Genomic DNA, 24,047 nt, shown 5'->3' with positions numbered 1-24,047 from the left:
GCTGAGTGGGCTAAATAAATCAAGATATGCTAATCCATTCTGTTTTCACAAAAATTCCTTGCAATCTGGGAAATTTCTACAAAAGAAAGGTTGCTCTAAGCCAGGTAAGAAAGAATTCCTGGAAATTTGATTATGAAGGTATACCATCAAATGTGTCGATATAAAAAAAAAATAAGTAAAATAGTCTCGGTTTTGCCGACAGATTTATACCCCCAGCCTTGAGTTATGATTATTCCTCTCATGGGGTATGACGGACATCGCTGGTTCGACTCTAAATGTCCTGAAACGGATTTGGTTCAAAGAGACCTAGGGTCTTAAACCTTTATTTCGATGAGGCACGTTTTGGCCGTATCGAATGATATATACCCTCTCTAGTCATATGGCTGAGGGTATAATTAATTAAATTTTCTTTTAAAATAATAATTTTTCAAATTATTTCTATTTTCTTTCACAAGTTTTTAAATTTGTGTCACTGAGAGTTTACAAAGTCTTACGGAGAATATTTCTTCTATGAAAAGTTTTTAATTTGATTATCTGATTTTTAGTAATAGTCTCGGCAGTAGTTTTTAAATAATTTTTATTGGATATTACATCGTATCTCATATTCATACACTGGTGTAATCAATTTAGTTATTTAGCTCTTAATATAATTGTTATTCAATGTTTTATTCCACAGGAGACAACATATTTTCAATTGTTTTAATATAATCTCAAAGAAATCACATCCTTCATATACTCCTCTGAAGTGTCAAAAGCGACTAATGTCTATAGAATAGCATATGACACATTTAATGATTTGAGATTTCCAAATTATTAAAATTTCCTGAGAATTCAAGCATCTGGATTTTTAGTAGGTTCAGGTAGTCATTGGACGGCAATGATGAAGGGATTTTCCAATGGGAAATTTTCCATGACCGTATTATCGCTAATCATGGAAAGTCCAACTAAAGGCTTCACCAGAAATAGAAGAACGCAGTTGACATCAATTAAAAAAATCACTCAAAACCAAAACACTGTGCAACACAAAAAACAAGTAAAAGACATTTAGTTCGAACTTTGACTACCTGTTCCATTTAAACTACAAAATCCAGTAAGACCGTTTGGATAATGCAGCTCAACTTTTCAAAAAATCATAAACCCATTGCGAACTACAAATAAATACCAAGGTACCGTTCCATGGGGGCTATACATTTTTGCCCTACCGGATCTAGAAACCATTATGAACTACAAATACCACTTTTTAGACAAATCCGTGGAAAAATGTGGCAAAAATCTTCAAAATACTGAATATCCGAAGGTACCATTATGTGGGGCTATACCAAAAACGTGGACAAATACATACAAAGTTTCGCCATCGGAGCTTAAAAACTCGTTATGACCTTACAAGTTCCAATTTTTAGACAAATCGGTGAACAAATATTGTAAAAATCATGAAGATACCAAATATCGGGAGGTACCGTAATATGTAATACCAATCATCCTAGACACAATACAAATTGTTCAGCCAAATTTTGACTTGGAAAATTTTGAATCACGAATTATGGCCTTCAAACGGCCAATGAAACCGTCACCCGCTGCCCGAATGTCGGTCTGCTGTATTTTGGCCCATTAACGGCGAAGCGCTTGCTTGAAGTGATCGACACTTTGGTATTTTTTTGTGCCGACCCCGCTTTCCAAAATACTCCAGCCACAGCTGAGTGCGATGGTGCTGAGTCCTTTTGGAATGTCCAAAGTCTGCGGCCAAAATGTTTGCGTGTCCAAGGCTTTAATAATTAATTAATATTTTCGCGAAACTATTCGGCATTTATTCTGATGTCACGGTCGATTAATTCGAGCGCAGAGCGACCATCGGCTGTTATGGCGGCCCACACCATCACCATAGCCGGCGCTTGAGTTCTGGTGGCCAAACGAAGGTGCACATTTTCATCTGACCTCTTTGGCAAGTAAAGACGATCATTTTGTTTGTTTACAAACTGCTGGACAACGAATGTTTTCTCATCGGAGAAAACCAAATTCGGCTCTTTTGAGTCTATTTTCTTTCTGTTGTGGTGTAAGTTCTTGCACTTTTTGGAATTTCAATGGCTTTACCCCGAGCTTATTTTTCAATATTTGTCAAATGGAATATTGCGATATGTTCAGCTCACGAATCGATCAAGTAGCTTCTTTACTTTTCGAACGATTTCTGCTGATGTTGCTGTTTTCTTCCGTCCATTTCCTTTACGTCGGGCTACGCTATCAGTATCACGGTAACGAAGATTTATTCACATTTAAATGCTGGAGTGCTCTAACGATAGCCACTTGTGGTTTTCCAGCCAAATATAAAGAAATCACACTATCACGCTTGAATTCCATCACGAATAACTTTCTTCCATGAAAATTCCCACCAGAATGTTTTTATACGCTTGTAAAGAATATAATGAGCTGTCACTGGAATAATTTTAACAGCTGTCGGGAGAGTGGCTTAGAAATGACAGCAGTCGGTAGTTGGTTGCACTTTTTTCATCTCACCCTGTATAGGTCCACGAAATCGTGCATCTCTTATACAGCGATTCCTACCGATATTCGGTTTTTTGATTATTGTAGGCAAATGTTTCTATGGAATTGCATGAAAATCCACACAAGGAGTTCCCTGTGTGTACTTTACCCCCAGGAAGACAATCGTCTATATAGGTCCATGTTTAAGTATAGCACCTATATAATGGTACCTCCAGATATTGGGTATTTCCATGATAGTAACGACATTATTCACCGGAATTGTTTTGAATTTCGTATGTGAAGTTCGGAATCAGTACTACAGCTTATGACAAAAAATTATTTATGCAGCACCACGTCTTCGTATAGCCCCCATACAAAGGTTTTCATTTGATCGAAAATTTTCGACGGAATTTTTTTTTTTGAAATAGTTTAAGTTCCTTTCGAATGGTAGCAGCATAAAATTCTATGTCGATTTAGTGATGTCCGTCCATCTGTGGACATCAGTCTAGCTTCCGAACAAGATTGATAAAATTTTACTCAAATGTATATTATGTCTGCAGGACTTTTGGTATTGAAAATGAGCCATGTAGGTCCACGTTTTGGTATAGCCCTCATATAACGGTACCTCCCGATATTCGGTACTTTGTTGATTTTAGCGACTAAATTCACCGAAATTGTTTCAAATTTGGCAATTGGTGTTCGTAATGGATGCTACAGCCTATGACAGAAAATTGTTGGTGCAGGTCCACGTCTTCGTATAGCCTCCATATAACGGCACCTCCCGATGTTAAGTATTTTGATGATTTTAGCCATATTATTCACTGGAATTGTTTCAAATTTGGTGTTTGCAGTTCGTAATGGATTCTACAGCCTATGAAAGAAATGGATACTACAGTCTATGAAATCCGAACCAATGATCTAGTACGTGCACACTCTATAACGCCGTTTTACATTACTTGGTAATTCATTACTTTATAATGAACCTTTGGACAATTAAGGTGTTTAAACCTTAATTTTCCGTTCCTTAGTTATAATTGAAAAAATTCTCGTCGGACGAAGATTTGAAGTTTCGAAAATAGAATAATTTGGAATAAATGGGACTGTTATCAATTAATCAGGCTTTTTTCAAAGTACAAACACACGTGCACACATAAGTACAAACATATAAATCTAATATTTGATTAAAACTACTCGCTTATTTTCAAATCAAATACTCATTATCTGAGTGATGGCTGCTGGAAGTCGCTGTGTCATCTCATTGGACACGCTGTGATTGGTCAATTGTGTCGTCATCCTTTCATCGTTTGTCAAATCAAGAAAAAAAATTATTATTTTCAAATCTAAACAAATGAAATCGAATCTTCTGTGTAATAAATATATACATAAGTGAATATTTCAATCCGAACGACGTGGTGACGTGAATTATCAACTACGAAATTCCTTTTGCCACATGTGGCCTGCTTTTCGGCTGAGGTTCCGTCAGTAAGTCTGTCGATATTTTTACGCACCCAATTATTGTTGTTTATTTTATTATCAGTTGGGGTTATTTAATTGTTGTTGTAGTTGTTATTGGCTGAAAATGCGTAATGATCTTGTAGTACTTTGTGCAAAATAGAATTGAAATTTATTTTAATGATTTCAAATAGTTTTGGGTAATTAGGGGTGTGTACAATGGAATGGGTTGGAAAATATAAAAAAAATATATTTTTTTTTATCAATTTTTAATTATTAATTGGAGATTATTTTTTAACTTCGGTGTCCCATATAATATTTTTATACACTTCACCATAGCATGGAGGGTATATTACGTTTTTCATTGTAACACCTCGAAATGTACATTTTAGACCCCACAAATTATATATATTCTTGATCAGCATAAAATTCTATATCGATGTCCGTCCGTCTGTCCGTCTGTGGAAATCACTCTATCTTCCGAACGAAATGAAGTAGGATTATAAAATTTCACTCAAATGTGTATTATGTCTGCAGGACTTTTGGTACTGAAAATGGGTCATGTAGGTCCACGTTTTGGTATAGCCCCCACATAATCCCTTTTTTTGGTATTTTGGTGATTTAAGCGACATTATTCAACGGAAATGTTTCAAATTTGGTATTTGAAGTTCGTAACGGATACTACACCCTATGACAGAAAATTGTCTGTGCAGGTCTACGTCTTTGTACAGCCCCCACATAACGGTACCCCCCGATATTCGGTATTTTGATGATTTTTGCTACATTATTCACCGAATTTTTTATTCAAGTTCCGAATTTGAATATTGTAATGGTTTATGACCAAAGTTCCCTATGCAGGTCCACGTCGTCGTATAGACCCTAATATAACGGCCACATTCGGCATTTTTAATATTTCAACAGAATTTTTAACGGGTTTTATTTTTTTGAAGATTGCCAAAATCGTTCCACATGCTGGAGAATATTCAAAGATCGGCCCGGTCGAACTTGCAGCTTTTTTAGTTGTGTTTTATTTGAATTTTATTGTAAACAGTTTGAAAATAGTATTTATTTGAATGGTTACAATATTCATTAATGTTTAATTAAATATGAAAACTACAAGAACCCCTTTCCATTTGACGACCCACCTTAATATCTCCCACCTAAGGATTAGCATAATCGGTGTGTGTGTGTGCGTGGAAAAATAACAAAATTCCAGAGCATAACTAACAGACCCATTTCACATTCCCAACACGTGCGGACAGGCATTCAGTTCATATCAGCATATAAACTAAATGCCAGAGTTATTGCCAATTTTCTCCATAAAAATTTCAATTAGTTTTTTCCCACCTTCATCATCCAGGGGGAGGAAACAAAAATGTTAATTATTTCCTAGAAAATTAAACTCACCTTTCCCAAAATTAAAAGAGAAAATTCTTAGATAGTTTTTTTTTTCAAATTCTGCTGTAGTGGTATTTTCGCCTAAGGCAACAATTTTTTATTAGGAATTGCAAAAAACATTTAAATTTAACAGAGTGCTAATAAATATGTTTGTATGTAAGTAACTAATTTATGTGTACTCGACGAAGAAGAACAGGAGTGGGTAGTAACTCGTGCAGTGGAAGTTTATTTTTGCATTCTAAGTTTGTAACAGCAATGCCACACCGGCCAGGGTCCATTTGCCCGGTTTATCTTTGGTTTTCAAATTAAATGTCCACACATAGGTGGGACCTCGGGTGCGGGTCTTGTAGACAGGACACTCATACATGTTGCGTAAATCTTGCTTGTCTTGGGTGATGGCCTAGAAATGAAAAAAAAAAACAAAGAGAAAAATCAGAGTAAGGACAACAACAATAACAAACATTTGATGAATTATTTAAGCAAAGCGACCGATCGACTGACACGTGAAGTCAGTGCGACGCCAGCCAGCATAAATTAATGTATTTTTGAAATTTAAATTTGGTTTAGTAAATCGATACGTATCGATCATTTCGGTTTATTCGATTTAATTTCGAATAGTTTTGTTGCTTGAATAACAGACTTTTAAATTTTATTCAGGATTTCAAGAATTTGAAGTTTTACAATTCAAATGGAAATATTGGCGAGTATTTTTGCAATATGTTTCGGATTGTATAACAAATAAAAACAATACAAAAAAACGAATAGAAGAATAATTACAGAACAAAAATTTTTACCAAAAATGGAGCAAATTCCTTATAAAATGTCCAGGCTATAGAATTAGGAAAAATCGGTTGACAACGGTATTTAGATTTTGCAATTATTATAACCGGCAGTAGGACGGGGCTTTACAGAATTTGGATGTTATTATAGATAGATATAAAGAGAGGTTATATTAATGAGGTGAGTCTATAGGCGAGTTGAAATAAAGTCCATAGACGAGCCAAAGGAGGGCCCGAAACCGAGATGAAAAGGGAGTCTATAGACGAGCTGATAAGGAAGCTTATAGGCGATCTGACAGAATGTTTATGGACGAGTCTAAAAGTAGTAAATGTAGATAGATCTGGAATATGGAGTATATGGACAAGCTATATATAAAAATCCACGATTTTTCAAAATTATTATAAAAAAAGAGTATATCTTTGAATATCTTTGAAGCCATATCCTTGTTCAAAATATTTCAAAAATATTGTTGAAATTTACACATACATATAAAGGAAAAAAATTCACGGTTATAGCATAGGATAGTCCTTGAAAAGTCCTACGATAGTAACTATAAAAAATCCCGATTCAGATCCTTATATCCTTACATATATGTATGTACTTAAAAGTCCTTCAAAAATATCCTTAAAAATCCATAATAGCTCTTCAAAAAATAATCGAACAAGTTAAAAAGTATCAGTTTGTCGACAGCAGAAGGAGTGTATCGATATGGGTCAAATCGACCCATGACCCATTAAATCTAGGATTGATAAAAATATTGAGATATATTACATTTGGAGATGATAGCTGAATGGGTAAACAAGTAAAAAAGCTGTAAGTTCGGCCGGTCGAACATTGAGTAGCCTCCGCCATTTGGAACGAATTTGGCAATTCTCCAAAACAATAAAATCCGTCAAAAAATCTGTTAAAACTTAAAAATGCCGAATGTAGCTGTTATATTAGGGTCTATACGGCGACGTGGACCTGCATTGGCAGCTTTTGTCATAAGCCACTACAATATTCAAATGCGAAATTAAAAAAAAATCGGTGAGTAATGTCGCTAAAATCACCAAAATACCGAATATCGGGAGGTGCCATTACATAGGGGCTATACGAAGACGTGGACCTGGACAGACAAATTTCTATCATAGGCTGTAGTATCCATTACGAACTTCAAATACCATCTAGACAGACGGACGGACAGAGTCGACTCCAAATGTACTGGAACAAGTTTGGTCCAAATAGACCTAGGATCTAAAACCGTTGTTTCGACGAAGCACTTTTTCAAATTATATATACCCTCTGTAGCCATATGTATAAAACACTCAATAGTGTTTCATAGAAATACTTAAAAATCAAGGAATAATCCTTGAACATACTCTTCAAGTATAATAGACAAATACTTCTTCGAAAGTATTCAGAAACGTCCTTAAAATATTTCAATAACATTTTAGAACAATGCTTTAATAATGCCCTTAAGAAGCTACGATTAGGTTTCTGGTACAAACGTATACTTAAAAATTCACGCTTGTAAATCTGAATAGTCATTACGAAAATACTCTTAAAAGTCCGGATAGTCTTTAAAAATTGTCAAATATCCCTGATCCACTATTATAGCTCTGGATTACCCCCAAAAAAATATCTTAACAAATCCACTAGAATCCAAAAAATATTCTGAACCCTATCAGCTAGTCCTCGAAGCAACAATCTTAAATATTCAAAATTATAGCCCTACATAGACATACAAAAATATGCATAAAAATCGATGATAGTCGTTTAATACAAAAATTTCTTAAACATCGTGGATAGTCCTTTTAATTTTTTTTAAATCCAGAAGCTATCCTTAAAAATCCTATACTATTATAGCTCTGGATGACCCTGAAAATTATCTTAAAAATCCACGAAAGACCTTCGAAAGCTATTATTAGATTTACAAAATAGTTCACGAAACAAGGAACTTAAAAATCCAAAATTATGGGTCTGGATAAAACCTTGATGCACTACCCTTAAAATTCAAAAATATTCTTAAAGAATCTCAGACATTGAAGCTAAATCTAAAATATAATTAAATATCCACAATAGTCCTTCAAAAATTTTCCTTGAAAAACAGCATTTAGAAAGATATCCTTAAAAAATAACCCACTTCTGTGGATCCTGACATTCTTAAAAGTCAAAAAATATCCTCACACATTTAACGATAATCATTTCAAAAATATGTTTGAAAATCTACTATGGTCTGTAAGGCACTAAAAAATCTACAATGTTCCTTGAAAATATCTCGGTATTTCTTCAACAAATATCCTTAAAAATCAGCAGTAGTCCTTTAAATTTTTCCTTTACAAATTAATGTTAGTGCTTCAAAAATGTATCCTTAAAAATTCCTGATAGGCCTTAAAATGTCCTTTAAAGTGCACGATAGTAGCTCTGGATAGTCCTTACAAGTATTCTTAAAAATTCACTGCAATAGGTTTTGAGAGCCAAAAAACCCCCATGGTACTTCAAAACAAAAAATTAAAAAAATCTACGATTACAAAAGTTATAGGTTATTCGCCAAAAAAAAAAAAATTTAAATATCTTTCCAAAAAATTTATAAAAATTCACAACTCTTCTTCAAAATTTTGCAAGATCCTTTGAAAGATTTATTTTTATATCTTTCCCCCTAATGTTTGACAACTTTCATAAAAAAAATATAAAAATCAGCTATTATCCTTCCATTAGAGCTAAGAGAGGTTCTACTGTAATCGTTCAGTTAGAACTTTCTCAGAAATACAACAATGTATTTTAATTTTAATTATTTCAAATTACCCGTATATTTATCACCGGCATCGGCGGATACAGCTCTTTGAGTCGCGACTCCATAATTATACCCTGCTGGATGTCCCATCTGGCGCCTTCCATAAATATTCCATGAATGTAGGCGCCTTCTCGTGGCGCTGATCTGTAAAGAAAAAAGCGGAACAAAATTGTTAGACAAAATTAATTAAAACAATTAACGTTTTTTTTGCTCAATTAAAGTAAACAGTAATTACACAAGACGAGTGGAGGGTCATTTAAAATTGTGGGCTGAATGTGCTCTCGCCCCCTCATTACAAATTAAATAATTATTTCTAAAAATAAAACATTTAAGAAAATAAACTGAGCGTCGCTGGATGTAATCGATTAATTAGCTATGGCCACAACTCAATTATCTAATATTGGGGGAGATGCTGCCACCGGACGACAAACTGAGATTGTGACACAGTGGTTCGGAATCGGCATTAGGTTTTCGAAACTAATTGGTAACCGCCCGACAGAATTTCAAAGTCATAATCTTGTTTGGGAAGATCTACAGGGTAAGATGAAAAAACTGCAACCAAATTCAGACTGCTGTCATTTCTAAGCCATTCGTCCGGCAGCTGTTAAAATTATTTCAGTGACAGCTCATTATATTGTCTACAAGCGTACAAAAGCATTTTGGTGAGAATTTCACAGAAAAAAAGTTACTCGTGATGGAATTCCAGCGTGATAGTGTGATTTCTTGATATTTGGCTGGAAAACCACAAGTGGCTATCGTTAGAGCACTCCAGCATTTAAATGTGAATAAGTCTTTTGTGTCTCGTACCATCGCTCGTTACCGTGCTACTGGAAGCGTAGCCCGACGTCAAAGAAATGGACGAAAAAAACTGCAACATCAGCAGAAATGGTTCGAAAAGTAAAGAAGCGAATTGATCGAAACCCGCGTCGTAGTGGCCGAAAAATGGCTCGTGAGCTGAAAATATCGCAATATTCCATTCGGCAAAAATTGAAAAATGAGCTTGGGGTAAAGCCATTGAAATTCCAAAAAGTGCAAGAACTTACACCGCAACAGAAAGAAAATAGACTCAAAAGATCTAAAAAGAGTTGCTTCGCTTGGCCGAAAGTGGTCAACTGCCGAATTTGGTTTTCTCCGATGAGAAAACATTTGTTGTCCAGCAGTTTGTAAACAAACAAAATGATCGTGTTTACTTGCCAAAGAGGTCAGCAGAAAATGTGCACCTTCGGTTGACCACCAGAACTCAAGCGCCGACCACTGTGATGGTGATGGAGTGGTCCGCCATAACAGCCGATGGTCGCTCCCCGCTCGCATAAATCGACCGTGGCAGCAGAATAAATGCCGAATATTATCGCGAAAATAGGGTGGAGGGTGCATTAAAGCCTTGGACATGCAAACGTTTTGGGCGCAGACCTTGGACATGCCAACAACACTCAGCACGCGCAACCCAAGAATGGTTACAAAATAAGGTTCCTCGCTTCGTTTCCAGCGCACAATGGCCAGCAAAATCTCCGAGCGTTGATAGACGCCACCACGAATTATTGCTGCGACTATTGAATGGGTGGCTGCAGCGTTTAGTTTTCAATTTCACATTTTTCTTTTTCCAGTTTTTGTTTTCTCTTTTGGAAGACACAAAGTATTAATTGAATGGAGCCAATGTTCTAAATTGATGACGCTCCCGCCACAGATAACGTCCAAATGTCGCCAATCGAATGGCTCGCCATCGTCACTTGTCGTCGCTGTTGTATTATTGTGGTAATCAGTCGTGTTCGAATTTGAATATTTCAATTTCATTGCAAATTTTCGATTATTTCTCATTAATGAAGAACCAACAACAACAACACCTAGGATCGCCGTTGTCGTCGTCGTCGTTTATTGATTTATAATTGTTCCATGGCAAACAACAACCTTTGTTATATGGCGCTGCGGTTTATTTGTCTGTTTTCTTTTAATTCGTACGAATTTCCATAAATCAATTTTATTTTTGTTTACTTATTCTAATGTTTCGAATCTACGAATACCAAAAAAGAAAAAAATCACAAAAAATAGAAATTAAATGAAATAAATACAAAATGCCCCCAATAATGCTAATCCACTTGTATTATGTGCCTTCAATTACTCACTGAACTCATGTGGCCGAAAAAATGTAGGACAGAACAAGATTTAAAGATATTCCGTGAGCTGACCTACGACGAAAGACCATGAAGTATTCTATGGAATAGAATATGGATCAGAAGGTCATTAAATATTAAAAAAAAAAAAAAAAAATTGTGTAGCTCCTCGACGAAAACATCAACAAAGCTTCTGTGAGAGAATCAAGGGGTAACAAGAACTATTCTATGAGGGGATCACTATTTCTTCCATAAAAGCATAAATATATCATCCAGTGAGTAAATCAAGGCATTTTAGAAAAGACCTCAAGACCTCTAGTGAAGACCTCAAGGTTTTCTAGTGAAGACCTCAAGGTCTTCTAGAGAACATCTCAAGGTTTTCTAGTGAAGCCCTCAAGGTTTTCTAGTGAAGACCCTTAAGGTCTTCTAGAGAACACCTCAAGGTCTTCCAGTCAAGGTCTCAAAGTTTTCTAGTGAAGACCTCAAGGTCTTCTAATGAAGACCTCAAAGTCTTCCATTGAAAACCTCAAGGTCTTCAAGAGAACACCTCAAGGTCTTCTAGTGAAGCCCCCAAGGTCTTCTAGAGAACATCTCAAGGTCTTCTAGTAAAGACCTCAAGATCTTCTAGTGAAGACCTCAAGGTCTGCTAGTGAAGACCTCAAGGTCTTCTAGTGAAGACCTCAAGGTTTTCTAGTGAAGATCTCAAGGTCTCAAAGTTTCCTAGTGAAGACCTCAAGGTCTTCTAATGAAGACCTCAAAGTCTTCCATTGAAAACCTCAAGGTCTTCAAGAGAACACCTCAAGGTCTTCTAGTGAAGCCCCCAAGGTCTTCTAGAGAACATCTCAAGGTCTTCTAATAAAGACCTCAAGGTCTTCTAGTGAAGACCTCAAGGTCTGCTAGTGAAGACCTCAAGCTCTTCTAGGAAGACCTCAAGCACTTCTGGTAAGGACCTCAAGGTCTTCTGGAGTCTTCAAGGTCTTCAGGAGAACACCTCAAGGTCTTCTAGTGAAGACCTCAAGGTCTTCTAGAGAACACCTCAAGATCTTCTAGAGAACACCTCAAGGTCTTCTAGAGAACACCTCAAGGTCTTCTAGTGAAGACCTCAAGGTCTTCTAGTGAAGACCTCAAGGTCTTCTAGTGAAGACCTCAAGGTCTTCTAGTGAAGACCTCAAGGTCTTCTAGTGAAGACCTCAAGGTCTTCTAGAGAACATCTCAAGGTTTTCTAGTGAAGCCCTCAAGGTCTTCTAGAGAACACCTCAAGGTTTTCTAATGAAGATCTCAAGGTCTTCCAGTCAAGGTCTCAAAGTTTTCTAGTGAAGACCTCAAGGTCTTCTAATGAAGACCTCAAAGTCTTCCATTGAAAACCTCAAGGTCTTCAAGAGAACACCTCAAGGTCTTCTAGTGAAGCCCCCAAGGTCTTCTAGTGAACATCTCAAGGTCTTCTAGTAAAGACCTCAAGGTCTTCTTCAAGCTCTTCTAGGGAAGACCTCGAGCTCTTCTAGGGAAGACCTCAAGCTCTTCTAGTAAGGACCTCAAGGTCTTCTGGAGTCTTCAGGGTCTTCAGGAGAACACCTCAAGGTCTTCTAGAGAACACCTCAAGATCTTCTAGAGAACACCTCAAGGTCTTCTAGAGAACACCTCAAGGTCTTCTAGTGAAGAAGACCTCAAGGTCTTCTAGAGAACACCTCAAGGTCTTCTAGAGAACACCTCAAGGTCTTCTAGAGAACACCTCAAGGTCTTCTAGAGAACACCTCAAGGTCTTCTAGAGAACACCTTAAGGACTTCAAGTGAAGACCTTAAGGTCTTCTAGAGAACATCTCAAGGTCTTCTAGTGAAAACCTCAAGGTCTTCTAGTGAAGAAGACCTCAAGGTCTTCTAGTGAAGAAGACCTCAAGGTCTTCGAAGACATCAAGGTCTTCTAATGAAGGTCCTCAAGGTATTCGAAGACATCAAGGTCTTCTAGTGAAGACCGCAAGGTCTTCGAAGACATCAAGGTCTTCTCTTGAAGACCTCAAGATCTATAGTGAAGACCTGAGGGTCTTTAAGTAAAGGGTCTTCAGGTGAAGAAATCAGGGTTTTCTGCTGAAGGCCTCAATATCTTCCTGTGAAGGCTTATATGGCTTCTAGTGAGGTGCTGAGGGTCTTTTATTGAATTCCTTCGTCCAGAGAAGAAATCATTGTCGACCTGAGAAGTTCTCATCATCTTCTCTGAGAATATCTCAAGATTTTCTCTGAGAGTATTTCCTTATATTTTATGAGATCTCCAAAAAAGTGATCTGAACTTCAATAAGGGGTCTACTGATCTTCCTAAAACCATAGTTTCCGACACTTACAACAAGAACAACAACACCAATAGTAAAATAAAATTTTCTCTCAATACCCATTAATTATCGGTCATGATTTGAACGACCTCAGATTGACAACTGATCACTGATCAAAATAATGTGGGAAGAAGGGCCATCGAAAAATAAGGGGGGAAAATATAATTTTCTTGGAAAAGGCCAAGTAAAAGTGTCAATTGAATAATGAACAGAATTTACACTCACACACACACACACACACATACCCACATGCATTCAATCTGACAGACAAATTACATTTTTTATTCATTTATTAATGGGAAAGTGTACGATTTGGTCGCCACTTTCATTGTCGAGCTGATCAATTGCCATGCCAGGCGTTCGATCAAGCGATGGCGACCGACCTACCGACCCACCGCTCGTTCCGTCCGTTCGTTCGCTCGCTCGTTCAATAACCATTTTATTGATTTCAATTTCAATACTCACGTGAAATCTTCTTTTTGTTTCTTGGTCACATCGCAGACGAGACACATCTTGTCCAATGGCAGCTCATTCTTCCGGGCTGTGCTTTGCATAATGGCCGTCAGCAGTGACTGGGGATTGAAGAAGCCGGCCAGCCATACCACGGAGGGGAGCTAAGGGGAGAAGATATTTAATTTAATTTTAAAAAATCAAATGTTTTTTCAATGGCTTACCACAAAATCTGTGGACCATGTCTCCAGTTCCCGCAGACGCAAACACAAATCGATAAACCAGTTATTCAACCCCAGCAACGAAGGATAAGCCCGGGCGGCCCATGAGGGAGGCACCTGATCCAGGAATAAGGCATTTTCCAAGACCTCCATATCGGAGGTGGTGGTCAATTCTCCTTTCAGACCCAAATCAAGTTCCCTGAGACTCCGTTTCATTTCACTGGTCAAATAGTTCATGCGTTCACACTCCTGGAAGGCCACAATGACATAGGGTGTCCTCTCCTCCACCTTGTTCATTATCTCAACCATGTTGAATTCCTCTGGTAGCTTTTCAATGATTTCATCCACAATTTGCTTCACCTTATCTTCACGGGTCACGGTGGCCCCACCTCCAGCCCCTGCATCTCTTGGCTGCATTTCAAACACCGTGCGGAAGACATTTTCCGCCCGCGTGGTCAAGAAACCAATTTCTGCATTTGGATGCAGACCATATAAATATGGGGACTCTGCCGGCATATTCTCTTCAATGTAATTGTGATAGCCCTGATAATCGGTGTTGGGTGGAGCCGGAAATCCCGGGGCCAAAAACAATTCACCATCCACCAAATCTGGCTGCATGTACTCCTCCAGATACATAATGCACAGCTTGCGATCCCAGTCATCGGTGATGTGGCCGCCATACATAATCTCACCAAACAGATAACGCAGATCCTCCCATGGTACCTTGGCATTGGCCTCCAGATAATTGTACAACACCGATACACTTATGTTCAAGTCTCCAACATTGAAGGGGTAGACCTTATTCCAACCCTGAGGCCCGAATTTGCGACGTTCCGCCACCACGGCATGAAAATAGCACAGAGAGAAAAGTATAGCCTTGAATTCCGCTTCCTTGCTAGACATTTCCAGGGTCTCTTGGGTGAAATTGTCCAAAGCTTTGTGGAGATTGGCCAACATACCGGTGGGAGGTTCGTTGGTGATTTTGATGGAGGATTCGAGAATGCCCTGGAAAAGAGAGGAATACATTTGAAGAAGATAAAATATTTACTTGAGAAGTTGTCTCACCTGGGGTATAATATGGGCCGAGGGCGTTGAGGCCGGTTCGGCACTCAAAAACATGCGATAATCCTCATGGGATCCCTCGGCATAGTATTCCAGTTTCTTTTCCAAGGTGGGCAACCATTTCCTTACCAAATGGATATTTTGCAAGACCACCCAATGTCCATTTTTCGCGGCAATATCCATGGCAGCCTCAGCAATGGCCTCCTGGCCCTGACCCAACGAAACATTGTGGAAATTACCCAAATCCATGGTGAAACCCAATTGTTTGCCCAATGCCTCAACATCTTTTAGGGGATTTACACCCGGAGACAATATAAAGAATATGGGTGTAGAAGGCGAGGCCTCCTCATAGGACTTGGCAAATTCCATGGCCCGATTTTCCACATATTTTGACCCCAATTTCTCCTCAATGAAATCTCTGTGGAAATTGGGGAAATAAATTTAATTTGAAAATTGAAAAAGAAACCTCATCACACTTACGCCAATGCATAGGTCATACGATCCGGCCTAAGAGCCCTTATCATGCACAGCCTTTGCAGAGCTGTTTTATTTTTCCATTCTTGGGGGAATTTCTCTTTTTCCGGCAGCTCAGATTCGACCAATTTCTTCCAACGCTTCGAAGACGTCTCTATGTCACGATCCAAATTGCGAAACTCATCCTTGGACGATAGACTGCATATTCCGCCCCACGATTGATTCGAGAGAAAGTCTACGGGACTTGTCACATGCGGTTTGATCGGGAAGCGAAGTAAGAAGTCCAGTTCCGCGGAAGTGATTTCTTCGCTCATCAATAGAATCTGGAAGAAAATGAATCGAAATTATGATAGGTGTGTAGAAATGCCTTAATTGATCAAAGCTCGTTTTTACTCGTGAGTGAAAAATGCTCTAAAGCTGGAGTGCTTGAATTATTTATGAGTTTAATGATGAGTATGAGTTTAGCACGAAGTTTACTTTCCACTCTCTTGTTTTATGTGAGAGCGCGCGCGAATTACTCATGCCCGAAACTCAAGGTTCTGGAAATAGAGTATAGGTTTACTCAAAGGGTAAAAGCAAGTGAAAAAATTGTTTGAAGTTGTGTGTGATCGTGTTTAGTAGGAAACAGGTTTTGATGTTATCATGCGTTGGTGGGGAAAAGAACGTTTACAGAAACCAAGTCGCTCTTATTCGAGTCGGATAAACAAATAGAGTTTACTCGTGGGAGAGATTATTTCCTTCCACTCGATTTCAATTTAAGCTTAAAATCTTACTCTATTAGGAGCATTTTCACTCCCACTCTGTTTGGAGCTTTGATTTTTTACATACAAAACCAGGTTGGCAACCCAATCAAGGAGTCAAGTTGGGTTGATATGTAGTTGGCAATGTACATTATATTTCAGATCAGCTGTTTCTCGTTACTCGCTTTGTAAAACTTACCTGGAATGTCATTTGAGAGGTAAATATCAATTTGTCACATTCAAAAAGCCCTCGACTCGTGTACTGGAACACCGAATAGGTAATACAGTCGATAAGGTTGGCAACACGCACATTTAAGGTATCGCCTGGCTCTGCCTTGGCTATGGCTTTTTGGAAGACCACACTGAAGGCCTAGAAAACGGGGAATAAAATTAAATTAAAAAAAATTGTTTAGGATGGGGAGACATAAGTCGATTTTCGGGTAATTGATTATTTAAATTTCGGTATTCAAAAAGAATACGAAATTCAACATCCGACTTATTGATTTTTAGGTTGAAATGATTTACAGTCGAAGTAGTCTCTAATGGCAAATTCGACTTTTCGTAATTAATTTCCGATTTTTTCATTATCTTACCAGCCCAAAAATATGTAGCGGCTAACAAGCTTTTAGTTTTAATATTCTGTTCTTTTCTACCAAAACGCGGGCCTATATTGATAATATTTGGTCAGAAGCCTTTCCATATTACAAGAACTCAAATTCGCTAAATTTAGTGGATCATATAACCAAAACCTAAAAAAAATTGAAATCGGGATTTATCCTTACATATAGGGACTATACCAAAAAATGGTCTGACATGACCCATTTTTTAAACCAAAGATTGTTTAAATAATCTGATGTTCTCTACAAACTTTCAAAGATCTATATTAAGTTTTGAGAAATACAAGGTGAGATAAAAAAAACTGCTGCCCGAAAGTTGTTCCGCGGTATTTTGGCCCGGCGAAGCGCTTGGTTAAGTTGATCGACACTTTGGTATTTTTTAGTGCCAACCTTGCTTTCCAAAATACTCCAGCCCCAGTAGTCCAACGGATCGGTATTCCGGAGTTTGGCCATTGTGCGCTGGAAATGATCCGTGGAACCTCATTTTGTAACTATTCTTGAGTGGCGCGTGCTGAGTGCGATGGTGCTGAATCCTGTTGGAATGTCCAAAGTCTTCGGCCAAAATGTTTGCGTGCCCAAGGCTTAAATACACCCTCCAGAATATTTTCACTATAATATTCGGCATTTATTCTGATGCCACGGTCGATTAATACGAGCGGCGAGCGACCATCGGCTGTTATGGCTACCCACACCATCTCCATTGCTGGCGCTTGAGTTCTGGTGGCCAACCGAAGGTGTACATTTTCAGTTGACCTTTTTGGCAAGTAAACACGATAATTTTGTTTGTTTACAAACTGTCGGACAGCGAATGTTTTCTCATCGGAGAAAACCAAATTCGGCAGTTCACCAACCAAGCAAAGCAACTCTTTAGCTCTTTTGAGTCTATTTTCTTTCTGTTGCGGTGTAAGTTCTTGCACTTTTTAGAATTTCAATGGCTTTACCCCGAGCTCATTTTTTCAATATTTGCCGAATGGAATATTGCAATATGTTCAGCTCACGAGCCACTTTTCGGCCATTGCGACTCGGTTTCCGATCAAGTCGCTTCTTTACTTTTCGAACCATTTCGCTGATGTTGCTGTTTTCTTCCGTCCACTTCCTTGACGTCGGGCTACGCTACCAGTATCACGGTAACGAGCGACGGTACGAGACACAAAAGGTTTTTTCACATTTAAATGCTGGAGTGCTCTAACGATAGCCACTTGTGGTTTTCCAGCCAAATATAAAGAATTCACACTATCACGCTTGAATTCCATCACGAATAACTTTTTTCCGGGGAAATTCTCACCAAAATGCTTTTGTACGCTTGTAAACAATATAATGAGCTGTCACTGGAATAATGTTAACAGCTCTCGGACGAGTGACTTAGAAATGTCAACAGTCTGAAGTTGGTTCCAATTTTTTCATCTCATCCTGTATATACCTAAAACGCAAGGATTCCAGGGAATCTTCATCCGAAACTTTCAAAAATGTGCAAAAGGGAGAAATTTTCCCTCTAAGTGAGTGAGAATTATTCATATTGAAAATTTTTGAAACCGTCACAATAGTAGATTTGGGGCTTTAAGCATAGATTTTCTGTCAGATGTTCCAGATTTTTAAAGGAGAACTTTCACAAACTCTGGTATTTTGATTCTGAATTTCACAGATCCGCAAGACAAAAGATTATGGGGGTGATATTTTCGATGATTTTGATTTGTTGGTATTTTAAAATAATTAGGAAAAAATTGAGGGACAGATTTTTCATAATCTACAGGGTTTTAAATACAATTAATTTTTGTGTTGTTTGGTGTCATGTACCCCCAGTAGACCTTGTTGTGTAGCCCATTTTATTTTAATTTTTTTTAAGTAAAAAACTAGAGTTATTTTACCTTCAAAGAGAATTGGTAAATCGGATTAATGGTGTTCAGCTCATTGAGGATAAAATAAAGCAGACTGGCCCTGGCTGCCGCCGGACGATAATATTCTCGAGCCTTGTCGATTTCTTTGGAGGTTATCTTGGCCTCGGCCACCTAGAACAAATTCAAAATTGAGTCATCACCTTTCTATGGCCCTATAAATATATTTCACACTTACCTTTTGTTCAATTTCTGAAGCTGTACTCTTTGTGGTCTCCAAATTCTCCACCAAGGCGGTGTCACCTAAAATATTCTGTCCTGCTGAAGACAATCGGGACAGCAAATCATCTTCGAGCTTCTTGAGCATTATTTTAAAATCATTTTGTTGTTTTGTCAGCTCGGCCTTTAGCTCTTCTAAATCCGGTCGTTCAGCCTTAACAACCTCAGCCAGTAGTTGGTCTTCCAAGCCATCACGGGTCACAGTGAAGTTAATTAAAGTGGTTTGTGCTTGCATTTCGGGTTTGTAGTGAGGATTGGCTAGTTTGGTGTGCAGTATCAAGCGGAAATTGGAATTGTATTCGATTTCCTTGTCACCCACTTTGATGGCTCTGAAATGATACACAAAATATGGATTTAATTCTCCAATGAATTTCTTCTTTCCCTCTCCCCCTCTAATACTTACTTTCCCTTCTTAATGAGATTTCGGCCCAACAGGGAATCCAATACCGGATCCAGGTTTTCATCTATGTTTTCTATGAGCACAGTGTGGCCCTTGGTGATGGCCGTTTCAATTGTCTCCAAATAGCTGCGCTGGCCCATGCGTATGACCGTCAGGGACTCGCCATATTTTTCTTTGATCCATTTGACACCTTGAAGCTGAAATAAATATTTTTTAACCAATCTATCTCTGATATTCTCCAAAAATTGTATAACAACTCACCTGAGGATCAATCATCAACGGCCACCTTTCGGAGTTCGACAAAATCGTGGCATTTTCAATGCTCATGCGATCCGATGGCAACCCTTCATTGGTCCAAACCGCCACTGTGGTATCATCGGTAAGCAGCGACAAGGGATCTAAACTCTCTGTGGTCGGTATGGGTGGATCTAAATTCTTCAGGAATGGAGTCCACATTTTCTGCATTAAATCAATGCGAAATTGTTTGGTGAAACAGCCGACATAGGAGATGAAGGCGGTAATGAGCAGAATATCCCCAGGCAGGGTGATACCTTGTTTGACGAAACTGAAAGAGGATTTTTGAGATTATATTTCTGGTAACCAAAAGATCGAACCTACTTGTTTACGGCCTCAGCCCAGCGCACATTTTCACTAGCCAAGCCACCCACAAGACGATTGGCCAAGGCAATCGTTGCCTGTGTAGCATCGGCCTCCTTTTGGCAACGCAACTTATCAGCTGTTGCCTGTTCGAAATCAGCTGTTAGCTTGGCCAATTGTTCTTCCAAACTCTGAAATGAACGGAAGAACAATTTTTCAATTTTTAAAAATCTAAGGGCAATATTTTAGGGGGAACTATTTCTATAGAAAAAAATCTGGGCCACAGCTTCTGAGAACTATTTTTCTATAGAAAAAATCTGGGCCTCAGCTTCTGAGAACAGTTTTTTTCTATAGAAAAAATCTGGGCCTCAGCTTCTGAGGACTATTTTTTTTCTATAGAAAAAAATCAGGGCCTCAGCTTCTGAGGATTATTTTTTTTCTATAGAAAAAAATCTGGGCCTCAGCTTCTGAGGATTATTTTTTTCTATAGAAAAAAATCTGGGCCTCAGCTTCTGAGGATTATTTTTTTCTATAGAAAAAAATCTGGGCCACAGCTTCTGAGAGCTATTTTTCTATAGAAAAAATCTGGGCCTCAGCTTCTGAGAACTGTTTTTTTCTATAGAAAAAATCTGGGCCTCAGCTTCTGAGGATTATTTTTTTTCTATAGAAAAAAATCTGGGCCTCAGCTTCTGAGGATTATTTTTTTCTATAGAAAAAAATCTGGGCCTCAGCTTCTGAGGATTATTTTTTTCTATAGAAAAAAATCTGGGCCTCAGCTTCTGAGGATTATTTTTTTCTATAGAAAAAAATCTGGGCCTCAGCTTCTGAGGATTATTTTTTTCTATAGAAAAAAATCTGGGCCTCAGCTTCTGAGGATTATTTTTTTCTATAGAAAAAAATCTGGGCCTCAGCTTCTGAGGATTATTTTTTTCTATAGAAAAAAATCTGGGCCTCAGCTTCTGAGGATTATTTTTTTCTATAGAAAAAAATCTGGGCCTCAGCTTCTGAGGACTATTTTTTTCTATAGAAAAAAATCTGGGCCTCAGCTTCTGAGGACTATTTTTTTCTATAGAAAAAAATCTGGGCCTCAGCTTCTGAGGACTATTTTTTTCTATAGAAAAAAATCTGGGCCTCAGCTTCTGAGGACTATTTTTTTCTATAGAAAAAAATCTGGGCCTCAGCTTCTGAGGACTATTTTTTTCTATAGAAAAAAATCTGGGCCTCAGCTTTTGAGGACTATTTTTTTCTATAGAAAAAAAAATCTGGGCCTCAGCTTCTGAGGACTATTTTTTTCTATAGAAAAAAATCTGTGCCTCAGCTTCTGAGGACTATTTTTCTATAGAAAAAAATCTGGGCCTCAGCTTTTGAGGACTATTTTTTTCTATAGAAAAAAATCTGGGCCTCAGCTTCTGAGGACTATTTTTTTCTATAGAAAAAATCTGGGCCTCAGCCTCTGAGGACTATTTTTTTCTATAGAAAAAAATCTGGGCCTCAGCCTCTGAGGACTATTTTTTTCTATAGAAAAAAATCTGGGCCTCAGCCTCTGAGGACTATTTTTTTCTATAGAAAAAAATCTGGGCCTCAGCCTCTGAGGACTATTTTTTTCTATAGAAAAAAATCTGGGCCTCAGCCTCTGAGGACTATTTTTTTCTATAGAAAAAAATCTGGGCCTCAGCCGCTGAGGACTATTTTTTTCTATAGAAAAAAATCTGGGCCTCAGCTATTGAGGACTATTTTTTTCTATAGAAAAAAATCTGGGCCTCAGCTACTGAGGACTATTTTTTTCTATAGAAAAAAATCTGGGCCTCAGCTACTGAGGACTATTTGTTTCTATAGAAAAAAATCTGGGCCTCAGCTATTGAGGACTATTTTTTTCTATAGAAAAAAATCTGGGCCTCAGCCGCTGAGGACTATTTTTTCTATAGAAAAAAATCAGAGCCTCAGCTTCTGAGGACTATTTTTTTTCTATAGAAAAAAAACTGGGCCTCAGCTTCTGGGGGCTATTTTTTTTTCTATAGAAAAAAACTGGGCCTCAGCTTCTGGGGGCTATTTTTTTCTATAGAAAAAAATCTGGGCCTCAGCTTTTGGGGGCTATTTTTGTCTATAGAAAAAAATCAGGGACTCAGCATCTGAGGGCTATTTTTTTCTATAGAAAAAAATATGGGCCTCAGCTTCTGAGGACTATTTTTTTCTACAGAAAAAAATCTGGTCCTCAGCTTCTGAGGACTATTTTTTTCCATAGAAAAAATCTAGTCCTCAGCTTCTGAGGGCTATTTTTTCTATAGAAAAAATATGGGCCTCAGCTTCTGAGGGCTATTTTTTCTATAGAAAATATTTTTTTTTTCTATAGAAAAAAATCTAGGCCTCAGCTTCTGAGGACTATTTTTGTCTTTAGAAAAAAATCTAGGCCTCAGCTTCTGAGGACTATTTTTTTCCTTAGAAAAAAATCTAGGCCTCAGCTTCTGAGGACTATTTTTTTCCTTAGAAAAAAATCTAGGCCTCAGCTTCTGAGGACTATTTTTTTCTTTAGAAAAAAATCTAGGCCTCAGCTTCTGAGGACTATTTTTTTCTTTAGAAAAAAATCTAGGCCTCAGCTTCTGAGGACTATTTTTTTCTATAGAAAAAAATCTAGGCCTCAGCTTCTGAGGACAAAAACATTTGGCCAACATACCGCCACTTTCCTCTTGATCCCTGCCAGCTTCTCCTGAGCTGCCGCCAATTCCGCATTGGCTGCAGCCAGGGCCTTTCTTTTAGGCTCCACATCGCAGTAGACTTCATAGAATTTAATAATATTTATGACCCAGGCACAGAGGCCAGCTGCGGCGCCCGATTTGGATCGGACAAATTCCGGTTCAAATTCTGGATCTTTCAAATACGGTTGTATGGCCTTGATAATTTCCGGATGGATGTTCTCCTTGTCATACGTGATGAGAGAATCCAAGAAACTGTCCACCTTGGCCATGGCAATTTTGGCTGCCTTCCACGAACGATCTTTGGGCAATTTGCCACCAGGAGCCAACAGGACCATAACAGCCGCTGTGACATTGGTCACCGCACCGGGAGGGGAACCAAATGATTTCAATTCTGTCAAATTTGCTTTGTTCAGGGTATTCAAAGCCTCCTGGGCTGCCACCAAGGCTGGTTCGGCTTTCAATAAATCCTCTTCGCAATCCTTTTGCTTCTTCGACACCTCATCGGCAATTATGGCCACCTTCATTTCCTCCTCATCGGCCAGGGCTTTTTCGCTTTGTACCTTTTCCGTTTCAATGCCCACAATTTCAATCAAAGCATCGGCTGCCTCATTTTTCTCTTTCAGTTCGACTTCCTGGACTGCCAGTTTTACTTTCAGATCCGCCACTTGCACCGCTGTGGACCGCAGCTTTTCCAGGCCATTTTCCAAACGCACAATTTTGCTTTGCAAATCTTCATGCTTGCCATTCAAGAGCTTGAGATAGAGGCTTATTTGTTCCAAATAACTTTTCGGGGTGGTGTAATTGTAGCGCCGCTCATTTTGCAAATACACCTTAGAGGTGGCATTGACGGAGGTGTGGACATATGCCATGAATTTTGCCACCGAATCACGATGATGATCGGGCAACACTTCGTTCTGGGACAAAAAGTTCATGGCCACAGAAATCAGCGCCTCCTGGGGCCATTCGTGGAACCAATTGATGGAGGTGGCATTGATGATGGAGGGGAATTTCCGGGAGCGCACACGCAACGTCGAGCCGACCGGAGAGAAACACAGAACAATTTTCAATTGTTTGCGTACCCGATCTATAAAGAATTTCCAACAATTCTCCCGAGTATCAACCAAACCGGCACCTTTGACCTCATTGCGCACCCCTGCAATAATGTTTTCGATTTCATCGTCGGGAAAGAGGTCGGGTATTTCACCTGTCGACAGCATGTCATTGATGAGGACCAGAAAATCCTCGCTGGGTATTTGGGCATCGGTCATGAGGAACATAATGCCGACATTTTTCAAGCCAGATTTCAAATACAGGCCGGAGAATTCGTTCTAAGGACAGAGAGAGAAAGAGAACATAAAAATTTCGTCCCTCTAAG

The 24,047-nt window shown here is 38.5% G+C and overlaps 1 protein-coding gene across 2 annotated transcripts in view; it reads right to left on the bottom strand.

Annotated features, from left to right (window-relative positions):
- Positions 1–5,391: 5,391 nt before the first annotated feature.
- LOC101889374 (dynein beta chain, ciliary) overlaps positions 5,392–24,047 on the bottom strand; it is a 38,399-nt gene continuing 19,743 nt past the window's right edge. For both annotated transcript variants that reach the window (XM_005188168.4, XM_059118119.1), the window contains 13 exons: positions 22,651–24,000; positions 20,001–20,170; positions 19,644–19,947; positions 19,386–19,579; positions 18,942–19,311; positions 18,737–18,877; positions 16,454–16,624; positions 15,521–15,837; positions 15,044–15,458; positions 13,982–14,983; positions 13,773–13,921; positions 8,890–9,022; positions 5,392–5,725 (listed from right to left, as the gene is read on the bottom strand). In XM_005188168.4, coding sequence (XP_005188225.1) covers positions 5,564–5,725; positions 8,890–9,022; positions 13,773–13,921; positions 13,982–14,983; positions 15,044–15,458; positions 15,521–15,837; positions 16,454–16,624; positions 18,737–18,877; positions 18,942–19,311; positions 19,386–19,579; positions 19,644–19,947; positions 20,001–20,170; positions 22,651–24,000 — 4,878 coding nt within the window. In that variant the 3' untranslated portion in view covers positions 5,392–5,563. The remainder of the gene's footprint in view (positions 5,726–8,889; positions 9,023–13,772; positions 13,922–13,981; positions 14,984–15,043; positions 15,459–15,520; positions 15,838–16,453; positions 16,625–18,736; positions 18,878–18,941; positions 19,312–19,385; positions 19,580–19,643; positions 19,948–20,000; positions 20,171–22,650; positions 24,001–24,047) is intronic.

Source organism: Musca domestica, unplaced genomic scaffold, assembly GCF_030504385.1.
Source record: "Musca domestica strain aabys unplaced genomic scaffold, Musca_domestica.polishedcontigs.V.1.1 12, whole genome shotgun sequence".
NCBI classification, from domain to species: domain Eukaryota; kingdom Metazoa; phylum Arthropoda; class Insecta; order Diptera; family Muscidae; genus Musca; species Musca domestica.
The sequence above is the reverse complement of the archived record's forward strand: the minus strand, read 5'-3'. Positions and strand labels throughout refer to the sequence as shown.